The sequence below is a fragment of the Populus trichocarpa genome, chromosome 19, assembly GCF_000002775.5.
Source record: "Populus trichocarpa isolate Nisqually-1 chromosome 19, P.trichocarpa_v4.1, whole genome shotgun sequence".
Classification (NCBI taxonomy): Eukaryota; Viridiplantae; Streptophyta; class Magnoliopsida; order Malpighiales; family Salicaceae; genus Populus; species Populus trichocarpa.
The window spans coordinates 6,178,027-6,192,905 of NC_037303.2; the positions used below are offsets into that span (position 1 = coordinate 6,178,027).

Sequence of the window (14,879 nt, forward strand, 5' to 3'; positions counted from 1 at the left end):
GAGAAGCAATAGGTGTTGTGTCTGGAGCTGGTTAACAAACAGGAGGAGCTGGGTCATCTCGAGCAGAAGATAGGTGATTCGTCACCTTATTTTGTAATTTTTAGTTTCCCTAATTATCTATGTTGCTTATTTAATTGATATTAAACGAATGGAGCAAATGACTAATTTGAGTTATGATTATGTGTATTATCAGTAAATTATGTGAAATTACCGGTTTTATTGGTTAACAATGAGGTTAACCGGATATGGGGTAATTCATAAGGAATTACCAGATTGATTGACTAATAAAAGAGATTAGCCGGATGTTGGGTAATTCGAATGGAATTAACGGATTGATTGGCTAACAAAAGAGATTAGCCGGATACTGGATAATTCATATGGAATTACCGGATTGATTTTGCTAACCGAAATGGGTTAGCCGGATTTTTGGGTAATCAAGAGAATTACCGGGTTTATTGGTTAACAAAGAGATTAACCGGATAAGACGCAATTCATATAGAATTACCGGATTGATTGGCTAATAAAAGAGGTTAGCCGGATGATGGGTAATTCGAATGGAATTACTGGATCTATTGGTAACCGAGGAAGGAAAACCAAATTTCTGAATAATTATATGGAAGTGTTAGATTTATTTGGTAATTAAGATGAGTTAGCTGGATTTTTAAGTTTTGAAAAGATTATGTAAATTATGGGATTAAGTTAGATTGAAGCAGAAGTATTAAATTTCAAAGGTTAAGAGTAATTAATTAATATTAGACTAATATAGTGAATAAGTTAATTAATATGGTTATTGTTGAAACAGGTACACCGCGAGGTGATGCAAATCGTTAGATGTATGAATTCTCCTGTTTATGAATTACTATTTTGGAATGTAATATTCATGTCTTTACTTTTAGTGTAAATCCTTTTATGTTGCAAAAATCAAGTAGTAAAAGGTGTAATAGGTAATGGATGTGTGTGTATATATATATTGGTTAGTATGACCAAATTATTTTCAAAATGATAAGATAAGATTTATTATAAATATAATATGACTCTTAATCTTAATGTTGTATTTATGTAGTTTAAAGGCATATATGTAGTTAGTTAGCATTTATTACGTTTGTGATGAATTTGTTTATCTTTTGAGTTGTTTTGGTAGTACATTTATGTTGATTTACTAATTGATATTATGAGACTTGAATATATTGATAAATATAAGTATTGAGTTATTGTTTGATGAATGAAATGTGATCCAGGATGATTGGATCAAGATAGAAGTCGTAATGACATATAATAGAAGTGTTGTCGATAACTTGGTACCAACAAAAATAGAGGAAACTCTGCCGAAATTTCAAAAAAAAAAATCCCATAAATTTAGACATATTACCCAATACTTGATATTGGTAAAGAAATGTTTGGAGATTTCATGACATTATGATTTGAGAGTGTTACATTATAGATATCGCGAGCTAGACTTATATTATTATTTTTTATGAGTTTGTATTTACAGATGAATCTACAACATGGATAGTAAATGCCATGACACCCCGAATATCATGTCTATTTTTCTCAATTCTAGCAATCTCTTCATCCTTTCTAGTAAAGAAATATATTTTTTATTATGTTAAAGAAATCTAATAATAAGCAAACTAACAATAACTTTGGAGTCGAAATATTTTTAAATAATATAAAAATAAATATTTAATCTATAAATTATTAGATATAAAGACAAAAAGAATATTGGATATACAAATTGAGTCTGGTTGATTAAGTTTTGAATTTCTAACATGTTACCAACATGTGATATTTATTTTTTAGATTTTTTAACTAATTATTATCTATAATATTTATATTATTAATTTTTTACAGATCAAATGAAGTAAAATAATACAAATATTATAAATGAAACTATTTTTTTAACACTAGAGTGTAAATGTAATTTTTAGAAATTATTAAAGCATTTTAGATTAGGTTAGGATATAACTAACCATATCAATCTAAAACTTTTTGACTTTAGTTTTGTCGGAATCCGATCAAATAAATTTTTTTTCTAGCCTTTCCGATGCTGAACGGATTTGGGCAGAAATTACCATCCCTAAACCCCAGAGTCTCAAGTGTCAGGAGTTACCAAGTTTTGTTGACAGGTCTGGTATCCATCTCTGTCTCTCTCACACGCACACATTTGGTGTTGGTACGTGTGGTAGGTCTAGGACTCTGCCATCTTTCCACTGCAGTATATATTTATTTAATTGTATACATAAACACAGACAACCAAACCCAAACTCCAAAACAAAAGAAAATCACATTTCTTCCCTCCAAAAAGAATCAAACTTTTTTGAATACGATGAAGGGAAAGAGGAAGGCAACTGCAAATCCAGTGTTGACTGATGCTGCAGAGGGCAGTAGTAGCAACTTATTTGAGACCCAAGTGAGGGAAGGGAATGTTGATGAAGAGGAGGAGAGAATTTGGGCTTATAATGGGGAGAATCGAGAGGAAACCGAAGGAGAAGAAGAAGAAGATGATGATGATGAAGAAGAAGAAGAAGAGGAAGAGGACTCCAAAGGAGAACAAGAGAGAGACAATTTATTTGATGAAGAAAGGACAAAACTTGATGAGGGTTTCTTCGAAATCGAGGCTATTCGTCGAAAACGAGTTCGTAAGGTCTGATTCACATTTTTTTATAGGAAATTTCTGTGCCCCCATTTTTTAGAATCTTGTATTTAATTCTTTTGCCGGGACTTTTTGCTTCTTGGTGGGGAGGTTTAGAATACGGGACCAAGGAATACAACAAGGGGTTTATTTGGTGAATTGAAGTGAATTGTGTTTTTTCTTTGTTGTTGATGATTTTTTCCTGATTATTTGAGTGTGTTTGTCCTGCTAATTGTGGCTGATGATGATGGCAAATGACTCCCCAATTGTTGCAAAAATAGGGTCAGTTGCAGTATCTTATTAAATGGTAAGTGTTTCTCTTATATCCTGTCAAGGCTTTACATTTTTCTGCTTCCGAATTGGTATTCAATTAGTTCTTATCTTATATGTCATTATGGTAGGGCTAATGTAAGGAGCTATTAATCCACTTTATTGATTCCAGGTAATTTCTTGACTTATATGCTCTATTTGTTTTAAAGGCGAGGATGGCCTGAAACAGCCAACACCTGGGAGCCTCTGGAGAATTTGCAGTCATGTGCTGATGTCATTGATGCATTTGAAGAGAGGTAGATTTCTTTTCTTCTTCTTATTTACACAAGCTTCTTTGGTTGCTGACGACATCAATGCCAAAGAAAATTATGTTTTCAAACTTTCAGTTAGAGTTTTCTCAAGGTAACCCGAGTGATAAATGAGTTGTTTGCTTGGCTAGCTTCTTCTTTTTTTTGGTAGCAAATAAGAAGCAGAAAGAATAAATTTACAAACTTGATTTTCAAGTTAATTTATTTTCAGCATTCTTTTTTTTTGGCAATCAAAATGAAGTTTAAAGTATATATTAACTCAATGGAGTTATCTATTTACTAACAATCACTGAATTTTCTTTCTTCTGTCCCTCTTTTCTCTTGTTTTTCTGTCGAGTTTCAAGCTTGCAATCTGGCAAATCTTTCCGAAAACGGAAACGCAAGCATGGGGGTCCTCATACTCAGTCAAAGAAGAAGCAATCACGTTCCTCTACTTCCTACAATGTATTGGATGTTGAAATAAGTATTGCGGATAAACATCTCCCTTCTGCTCCTCTTAGTAGCTCATTGCTTGGTGATCTACCTTCACCCCTTCAATTCATCAGCTCAGATCCTGGAGGAGAGAGTAATGGAGAAGCGAACAATGTCAAAACATTCAAGCAAATCGATGAGAATGGATCCATGAATGGTTCAAAGCATATTTTTCCAAGGAAAGAGGATAATGAATATGATCCAAAGCTTAGCGAACTTAGAGGAACAATTCCTAACATTGATGTAAACACGAATAATCTCGCAATACATTTCCATGAAGAAAAGACTTTAGAAGGTAATGGTCTGGCAAATGGGCTTCCCAAGGTTGATTATGATCCTGTTCAGAACAGTCAACGCACAGGTGCTAGGAAAAGAAAGTCTGGTTCTGTGAAGAGGTTCAAAAAGGACTCTGTCAAGCCAGCTTTTTTACATAATTCATCTGCAAATTTCTCAGTTGGCTCTACTGGTGGAGTTGCACAACTAGGGATTGAAAATCCTAGCTTAACTTGGGGTAATTCAAGTCACATGCCCACGGCAGAAAATACCATTAATGCATTAGCTATCACCAAGATCCTCAAGCCTACAGGCTTTTCAGCTTCTGTGTCTGACAATGTCCAGGATGTGCTTATAACCTTTCGCGCGTTAAGGTTTGTTTATCTTTTAACTTCAATTTCTTGCATCTATCTTGTATGATATTTAATGATTTCTATTTCTTGCATGCATCTGTTTGTGGAACCAACATGTTGAGAGTAGCTGGATTTCATCGTGTATTCCAACCATCATTCACAAAGAATACACATCTTCCAAGATGTACCAAGCCAATTATCTATAATAATATTTCTTCATGTTAAGTAATACCCTAGTTTTCATGTTGAGTAATTCCCTAGTTTTATTTTGGCTAGTTTGCATGGAATTGATTTGAAAGGAGAGGAGTGAAGTAGCTTGTTGAGACACTATTACATGTTTAACAAATAATGTTGGGCAACTTTGGATTTTGTCCCACAAAGGGTACATGTGAGCTAGGTTTAGAGAATTAGGGATTATAGAATAGAAATAAGCTGAGGGGCGTTTGGTATTAGGACATTCAGGATTACCTGGGGAAAGCAATTCAGATGTCAAGCATGCTTGCATTTGGTACGTCAATAAATCTTGAACTCTCAGGAATCTTGAATGTCCTATGATATTAGATTTCTCATAAATATGGGAATGCGATCCCTTTCTAAAATAAGGGGAATTGGAGATGCCAAAACATTCAATATTTTTTTTGACTTGAATACCTCCATTTTAATAATTAGATTGACTGGCATATCTTTTACTAATAACAACACAAATACTTTAGGTAACTAGTTTATACATATTTGCTAGGTATTGAATTTGGACACCTAATATATATTTTGTTGAGTTTAATCTAATAACAAAATTATTAATATAACATATATGTTATATAAATTTTTACTAGATATATAAATTTATTTGATAGCTATAGGCACCAAAAGCTCTTCTAGTTCTAAACTAAGAAGGAAACAAGAAATCTAACAGAGAAATCCTAATTAATGTTCTAGTTCCTAAATAAGGTAAGATTTCTAAATAGTATTAATATTACTTAGACTAATTTTACATATAACATCAAAATATATAAAATTAAAGATTAAATAATTGTACTTTCTAAACTTGTCTCTCGTTGACTGCATTACAAAGTCTGTGTATGGACTGCAACAAGAGGGCTTTTGAGAAAAAAAATGTTTTCTTGGCCATCCGTGACCTTTATGTTGTCAGTCTTTAATTTGTGTATTTGGAATGGTTATATGTTTTAAACTTTTTTTTTTCTTTTGGTTCCATGGTCAACTTGTACAGTATCTGGGGTTGCCTACCAATGCTTTTATTTTATTTACCTACTATAAGAAATTATATAACTATAGGGATGCATTTGTGCTAGAGATTAGTGAAATGAATTATTGTAAACAAGAAGAGAGAGGAAATTAATAAAACAGATGGAATGGGGTTAAAAAAGAGAGCAAAGAGCAGATGAAAAAGGAGCAGCCAATGTCAATGGGACTTTAGGTAATGTTGAAGAGTAAAGAGTTTTATTGGTGTGATGCAGCCAATCAAGGAGAATTTTAGCTCGTTACTTTAGTTATAATGTTAGTTGCAGTTAATTAAGGTTATCTGTCATTCTTTATCTAAATAAGGTTTGTATGCTAACAGAGCACCAATTCTGTCTACAGCTGGGGCTTTGATAATAGAATATGAGTATTGCATGTTCTCATCATCAAACCTATATAAACCTATCTCTGTATTTTTCAACTCTTTCTCCCCTAATTAAATCAGTTACGCAGACCATTGAATTCATTCTTAACTCACTGTCCAAATATTGCTGGATTCCTGACTTTGCAATTGCAAAGATTATTTTTCCCTCAAACTATTTATTCCCATCTAGATTCTAACTGCTTCGAGAATTCTTCTTCTTTTTAGAGTTGAAGTTTCGTACCTCTAGAATTGGTTTTTTTTACTTGTTCTTTTCCCATTTTGTGCTTTATATTTCTATCTTAGTTAATACTTCATTAAAGGGTATCACTTTCTTCGTAAAAAATAGTAATAATAACCTAACATTCCATTAAAAAGACATAAAAATCTTTCTGTTCAAAATTGCCCCTCTCTCTCACACACTCAGACACGTGCACGTGTGCTCTTCCTCCTCTTGCCAACCTCACTACTACCCATCACCCACTTCATCTCCATTGCTTTCTTTTAATTTCTCCTACAATGTCTTAACCCACTCAAATACCAGGCTTATCATCTATTTGGTCTTTGATTCTGTCCACAAACTAATCGAAGTGTCAAACTGGTGAAGTTTGGGAAATTGGTGCTTGTTAGAATGAATTGATTTCAAATGAGTTTAGGATTTATTTTATGTTTAATTCAAAGGTGATGCTATTCATACTCTACCAATTCTTAATTCTATGTGACATCATTAATGAGTGACTAAACTAGCCTCACACCATAGTTTTTTTATTCACAATTGAAATTCAATAACATCAAATATAAAAATGCTCTTAAACCTAATGCAAAATGCTATAAAAGAAGGTAAATCTTGAAATTTAAAATTTATAAATAAAATTTTGATATTGTAGAATATTATGAAAATTAAATTGTTATATTATGACAAATACATTTTACATTCCCAAATTTGATTGTAAAATTAACCCGTGGTTTTAGCAATAATTTTCTAGCAATGAGGTACTATATTTTAGTTGGATAAAAAAGATGCTAACCCAACATAGTATTGTAAAAATATTCTCAATTAAGATTTTTATTATTTGAGGTATTTATGAACTTTAAACTAAATACATCTAAATTTAGAAAATCTTAAAAACTTAGTGTAAGGAGTTCCACAATTGAATAAGACACTATGTGTATTACTAACAAGTTGTGTCGGGCTTCTCTAAAAGAAATTATGCTGGCCTTATGATGTTTAGAGTTGATATAAATGAAATTTGACTGGTAATTAAAAGTGACAATTTAATCTAAAAAAGTGGTAACTAAAATGAAGGCTAATTTAGTTATTCTATAGAAGTGTGGAATGGGATTAACGATTGGTAGAGTAGGAAGAACACCATCGTGTCAAGTCAAGAAAGAAATGAAATGCTTTATTTAACTTTGTTGTGAATGCATAAAATGGATCTATTGTGTTAATAATATCAGCCTAAATCATAATCTATGTGAATTTACCATTGATAAAATGGCAAAAGCTGGTATGGCATGCCTTGTGTCAATAATGCCTGCTTTTTTTCCTCTAGCGACGACTGCTATGTTGGAAAAAACTGACAGCAAGGAGTTGATTCTAGAAAGAGAATTAGTAATTATTGAAGGGTAAATTCAGTACTTTGTAGTTGAGACTCCCTTTTCTAAAGCATCAACTTTGGGGATGATTTACATCTTAGGAATTTTTATGAATAAACATACAACTCCGGATAAGGAAATAGAAGGAGTGATGACAAAGTGAGCAAGCAGAATTCTTATGAATTGGTCCAAATGATGCATCCAAGGAAAAAGGAATTAGGAGCTGTGTTTTTTGTCCAATTCTTAATTTTAACAATTTTCCAATGATGGGTAAGTTTGATGTTCAATTGAGGCACTCTTTGTGTCGTGATTTGTCAAGTTTAGTTCTTCAATTTAACATATTTAAGTTTATTAACTTTTGACAACCAGTCCATCTCTTGCTGTTTACTAGACATTTTAAGATATTTTTGACTTTTGATTACAGAATTCCTAAATGCATACCACATATACCCCATTCATTCCCCTGCAATAGCATCTTAAGTCGAGAAATCCCTTGGGTCACTGTTTACAGCATTCAAATAGCCTTCTATATCCTCCTTTTCTCATTAACTCCCCCCCCCCCCCTCGCGATAACACCCCATCATCACACCCTACATACGCCATCAAGAGTTATAACTCACTATGTTGTTGTAACAATGTTGCTGCCAAAGCCCTAATAAATTGTCAAACCTCTGCCTTTTCTCTAAATGATTAAATAATAGTCTAAAATTCTAAATACAGCAATCTGTCCTTAGCTGCCTTTAAAATCATCCTCGTACAGCTTTATCAAACAAATCTTACTTCAGCATGTCTTTATGCTTTCTCCCGTATAAATAGAGTTTAGAAGTCTGGAGCAAAGTGTCTTCTTTTTAAGTGGTTTCCTACAATGCAGGTCTGATGGACAAGAAGTAACAGTGGATAACAGGTTTCTCAAGGCTAATAATCCACATCTGGTAACTGATTATTATGTTGCTGATTATGTTTAGAGTTTATTCCCCATCCACACTGCACTGTCTTCAGCCTTCAAAGTTCAAACTGCTCATGATTTTTTCAAAATATCTTTCTTGATTTTTATTGTTGTATTTACTGTCTTTTCTTTTTCCTTCCATTTCAGTTAATCAACTTTTATGAGCAACATCTCAAATACAGTACATGATTGGATGGCAGTTTGTATATGGGGGATCCGCACCATTGTATGCTTGTCTGTGTACAGTGCTGTAATTCTGTAGTTGCAGGAGATAGTGCAGGACAATTAGTGTTGTCTTAGTTCTGTAATGCAAAACTGATTGATATAGCTTTAGTGCATCGGTATTTCAAACTTTTCCCCACATATGATTAGGTTTTTGGTATTTCATCTAACTACGGTTATCTAAATATTTTACATGACAAAGACTAGAACTATAGAAGTTCACTTAGTTTGTAATCGTGCTGTCATCTCTTTTTCTCTATCTACATGTCTGTTCCTTCCACAACAAGCTTTCTCTATTGCTTTTGGATATGATTCTATTGAATGATGTTTCTGAACATCAAATTACTCCCTTTCTTATCATTATCAGTTTACTTGATCTCATTGGAAGCATCAACGATAACCAATTGTCATTTTCAAAAGCTATTTTATTTATTGTCACTGAAGTAAACAAATGGTCCATAATTTGTTTTCATGTGGGATGACACTATGATGTCCTTGAAGAAGTTTAATTAATTTGTTTTGGGATTATTAGTTGGTTTGGTCGACCTTGGATATAATCACTGTTAAACCAAAAAGTACAAAAAAATAAAATAAAAAATTCAGAGGTATATTTACGCAAGGAAGTTGTCATAGGTCAACTAATCATACCGGACCAAAGAAAAGAATCAGATTGTCATCTCTAACTACAACAAAAACCTCCAAGACGGAAGTCCTTGTGTATCCACTGAAACAGGAGAATCCAAAAGATTAGAGAGGAATGGGGATTCGAGGACCGTGCCAATAGTACCTTCTCCAATGATGGGAGTTCCGGGACTGATCATCCTTGGCCCTTCGATATTGTCACTTGCAGACTATGTACTGCCACTATTTCAAGCAGGTGATGAAGATGTTGCGTTCAACTACTGGGAGCTTCCTCTTTTACTGTTACTGCTTATACACTTGCTTTCTTCATGCTTTCCCTCTCGTGACAACAGGTATTTTGGTACAAAACAGGGAAGTAGTAGCTCTAGCTATGATGCTGATGGATACGGTTTGGGATCCTTACCTTTTCTTGTGCTCTTTTTTGTTCTGTATAATGTTTTGCTAACATGATTACAAAGTCTTTTGCTCTTTGTTCTCACAAGAACTGGAGTTCTGTTTGGCTCATGAAGATGACTGTTACACTAAGATTGTGCATGCGCCAGTGCTCTCCTTATCTTTTCTGTAAGTTTTTAAGAGACCAAAGAACTGTAAAATAGGAAAGGAAAAAGAAGAAACTCATGAAGCTACTGCGTTCTGCTAGTTGGTGCTTTAGTTTGTGGCCCTGTATAATGTTTTGGTGTCAAGATTAATCCTACCTAGATGTGCTATGTTTATTATAATTCGTCCAACCAAGAGCAGAAGCTAGCAACAAGAAAATAGCTAGAACGATATTCCGCCATGTACTTACTTGCCTTTTGCAATTTGTACACTTACATACAAGACCAAAGTTTCATTGACTTTTTCTCATTCGGAGATATAAAATTCTTTTCTTATTTAGTTTATTTAATTATGTAATTAAAAAATACAAAAATTTAAATTAAAAAAATTATTTTATAATCCAAAAAAAGAACAACGAAAAAAAGATACAAATATGATGCTTTCAAAGACTTGTGAAAATTAGCAGCTGCTTAAATCTTGATCACTTAATTACCTTTGATGATTTGAGAAAATCAGTTTAGATATTTGTTATGTATGAAATATCACTCATGCCATGGAATCAAATCTAATTCATATAACAAATATCTTACAAATATATTAAGTACATGTTGAGAATATAATATTCAAACGGAGAAGATAATTTCGGGTATATCACAACAAAATGGTGTTGTGGAGTGCAAGAATAGAACTATCAATGAATTATCTAGAAGCATGAGGTTACATGTTGTGTTACCTTTAATATTTTGGTTAGAAGCGGTTAACAACTTGATCAACTAAGGACTTTCTGATACGTTGAATTTCAAAATTCTAGAAGAGGTATGGACAAGAAAAAAGGTGAATCTTTCACATTTGAAAGTACTTGGTTTGGTTGTGTTGCTTATGTGCATACATAGACTTGGAATATAGACTTTGAAGCTAGAAGTAAGCTTGATATGAAGTATAGAAAAGTTACCTTTATTGGATATAACACTAATGAGTTTGGATATTGATTTGGGGATAAGAAAAATAAAAAAATCATCAGAAGTAAAGATGCCATATTCAATAAGAAAGTGATGTACAAGGACAAGGAGACAACAAATTCTGATAGGTCCGTACAAAAATAAAGATTACCAAGGTAGATAATATGGATGATGTTGCAGAAAGCATTGTGCAAACCAATGTTCATGGCAAAGAAAATATTGATCCAAGTGGAGCTAAGTGCATTAGCAACGATTGTTAGAAGGTCTTTGAGGAACATTAGACCTCCATAATATTTCTCTATATATATTTTGTTGACATATAATAGCGAGCCAGAAAATCTTGATAAAGCTATGTAAGCAGAAGAATCAAGTGAGTAGGAGTTAGCTGTTAAAGATGAGATGGATTTCTTATCAAGGAATCAGACATAAAAGCTAACCGAGCTACTTGTCGGAAAGACATCTTTGCATAATATTATTTAGGGAATGATGAATCAATCATTAATGTACTTATCATCACTTGTAATATTATTTTGGGAAAATGTTTAATTATGTAAAAAGATTTGAGTAATATGTAATCAAGGTAAAGAGTTCTGTTATTTAACCTGCAGAATGAAGATTTTAACTAATAAATTAGTGTAATGTGATGTGTGTATTAAATTTTGAAGTCTTTACCATTTATTTTTATTGTTAGTTTTATATATATGGAAAGTTGTGGGAGTATATTCTTGAATGTATATTGATGTCCCGGATGATTGGCTATGATTCGAAGACTAGAATAATATCTGAGGGGTTTTGGACCTATCCTAGCAATTTTATACCATTCGAACAACATTTGAAGTAGAAATCATAAATTTTAGGTTAGGGTTTATGGAATTTTTTAGGGGAAATGCAAATAGATTATGAATTGTCTCAATTGGCTAAATTAGTAGAAATTGACGAAGAAAACATGGTAATCCTAAAGGCATTCTTGGCCGGCCATTGGATACAAATTGATGTATGATAAAAATGTGATTATTCAAGTGAATTGTGATTTATCAACTCATAATCTTGAGTGTAAAATGATTTTCGGTAAGTTTAGTTACTTTGTCTAACTCGATTAAGAGATGAGAGTCGTTGTGAATCGAAACCTTGAGAATAGTTACAAAACTTAGAGATGAGAGTCGTTGTAATTGGTTGATTTTGTGTACAAGGGAGAATTAATGAAAAATATACATTTTTATCTCATTATCTCATTGTTAGTGTGAATCATAATAAATATTTGTGATAAATTAAAAGTGTATATGACTATGCTAATATCGTGAAAGCTAAAATAAATAGGTATTCCTACGATGAAAATGTTTTTCCTTAAAATAGTTTTGATTATTTTAAATAGATCCAAGTCAAGTGATAAGTTTTAGAAAGTTATATTTAATGATATTCCAATGTAAATGACATAGAAAGGATTATTTTGAAAGGTGAGAAATTGAATAAAAATGTTGGGCTTATTATAAAACTACAAAAGGGAAAACTAGATAGCTTTATCTCTTGATGTCCGAAGGAAATTAAGGCAAGAAAATGATAAAATTTGAGATAGGTTTCTTCATAGAAGTCATAGCCCGAGATGTTAGCTTTCCAACAGGACAGGACTGACCTTGTTTAATTTGGAGTACTAAAACTCTAGATATGGGTCAAAATCTAAGAGGAGGTCAAGCTAAAAATTGTATTGAATAGTTTTGACAAATCATGATAACAAGAGGTTTGGGCGCATTAATGGAAAATTGGACCTTCATTTCTTCATTAAAAATTTAGCTTGAAATCTTAGCTTTCACAAGAAACAAGCCATACCCAAAACTGAATTTTTATAACTTTAGATATAATCAAAATAAGAAACTATGTTTTAAAATGGTCAAAATGGATTGATCGAGGTTGGTTAACGTTTATTTTGCTTAAGAGTTGTTATAATGTAATAACTAAATTGTTGTGGTGATAAAAGTGAATCGAGATATAATGGTGTATACCTGTTGTTACAGGAGAGGTCTCGGGAGCTGTGCAATAGTAGGGAGACACGATGAAAGCTTCGACAGCAGGTAAGTGTCTAACATTGATTCTTTTATTTATTAAGGTTTTTTTTAACTATCACGTAGGATTTTAATTCATGAAATTTTTATTGAAGAGAAAAGAATTAACTTTCCGGTAATGGGACTAGTGCTTGATGATGAGCGAAGGAATTAGTTTCTTGGTAATGAGATTAGTGCTTGGTAAGGAGTGAAGGAATTAACTTCCCGGTAATGGGACTAATGCTCGGAAATGAGCAAAGAAACTAGTTTCTTTGTATTGGGACTAGTGCTTGGTGATGAGCAAAGAAATTAGCTTTCCAGTGAAGGGAGAAGTGTCTGGAAAATGAATTAATTTCAAGTACTTCACATCATTGAGTAAACAAATATAAGAACTCTTTTTTGTTAAATTTAATGATTATGTAATTCAATATTTCTTTTGTAATGTCTACTTGCATGTACGGAAAGAGAAATTCCCTTTTGTCTATTAAACTACTTAAATTAGAATATGTTAATCAACCTTTATGAATTATAAACTCTTTGTTGTGACATAATTATTAATGTATGCAAATGACTCATGATGCTTAATGATAACCTGTATACTTGTTTATATATTTATATAATAAATAAACTATAATGATGAAAGTATTGGAATATAGGGTAAAAATTAATCTAATTCATTTGATATGAGAATGTCTAGGATGATTGGATGAAGTTCATGTTGCATTTTGATGATTGTTGATTTGAGAACAAGTTCTAGTCGATAACTTGGGATCTCCTGGTATAAGAGAGATTCCGTCGAAAATTCGGTAAATTTTATTTGCAGTTGCAATTGTAAAAAAAAATCATCTACGAAATGGATTAATCATAAGAAAATTTTGTTTAAATGGTGTGTGAAATTTTGGATTTTACAACTAGTACATTGATGAGATTGTTGCATTAATTGAGTTTGTTAGTTATTTTATTGGATCTTATTTTATTTTAGTCTTGATTATGTCTTTCAAATTCAGCTTTATTCATGTACTAGTTTCTTGAATTTCAATAAAAATCCAGAAATAAAAGTGTTAATTATTTATAGCTATTAATCCTCTTGAAATTATCATACAATTTTGTTTTGGTTTATTACAAAATGGTATTAAAGCACTATTCCTTGGCAATCATGGCTAATGGAACTTGGATTTCTCATTTATTAGATACATTGGTGAGTATGAAGACGTAATATGAAGAACATTAGCAGCAGCAACATTCACGACAACGTGTTCTAGAGGAGCTGATTCAACAACTACAAAATATTTCATTTAAGGTTGATTAGTTAATCAAAGTGTAAGGTAAAATACCGAAATCACCACCAAACACTCTGATAACCTCTATCAATGCACATCACTAGGGGCCATTAACAGTTAATTCAGGTAAGACTTTTCAAATTGGATTTTCCTAAGTTTAATAGAAAGATCCTTTAGGATGGGTTTACAAAGTGAGCCATTTCTTTAATTTTCATAACACTCCAACCTAACACAAATTATTCATTGGTAGTTTTCATATGGAAGGAGGATGTCTCCAGGTTTTAAGAGATGGAAGAAATTGGATTATTAACCAGTTGAGATTCTTTTGTTAAGGCATTACAGGTGCAACTTGGAGCTTCTTCATATGATGATACCATAAAGGCTCTCATTAGCTTAAAACAATAATAAAAAATGGAAGATTACAAAACCTAATCTAAGTTAATTTCAAATCGGGTTAGAGCTTATCCAATACACACCAACTTGACTGTTTTTTAGAAGGTCCGAGGGATGAAATTAAATTCGGCGTATGAATGTTTAACCCTCCAAAATATTTGGCAGCATATTGTTTAACTTGTATATAGGACGAGAAATTGAGAAACATGAAGAGAAGCTGGAGATCTAGCACTACTACTGTATTTGAGAAGCCTAGTTTATCTAGACAATCTAAGAACAGAAATAAGTTGGGAGTGACTATTTAAAGGTTAACACCAGCCCATATGAAAGAGTTATGTTTTAG

General features: G+C 32.4%; 1 protein-coding gene across 1 annotated transcript; it reads left to right on the forward strand.

Moving 5' to 3' along the window:
* The first annotated feature begins 2,039 nt into the window (after nucleotides 1-2,039).
* LOC7459206 (chromo domain-containing protein LHP1) lies at nucleotides 2,040-8,975 on the forward strand. Its single transcript, XM_002325420.4, has 6 exons — nucleotides 2,040-2,644; nucleotides 2,914-2,939; nucleotides 3,112-3,198; nucleotides 3,555-4,328; nucleotides 8,393-8,453; nucleotides 8,615-8,975. The coding sequence occupies exons 1-6, from the start codon at nucleotides 2,045-2,047 to the stop codon at nucleotides 8,654-8,656; spliced, it is 1,590 nt and encodes a 529-aa protein (XP_002325456.2). The 5' UTR covers nucleotides 2,040-2,044; the 3' UTR covers nucleotides 8,657-8,975.
* Nucleotides 8,976-14,879: the final 5,904 nt, after the last annotated feature.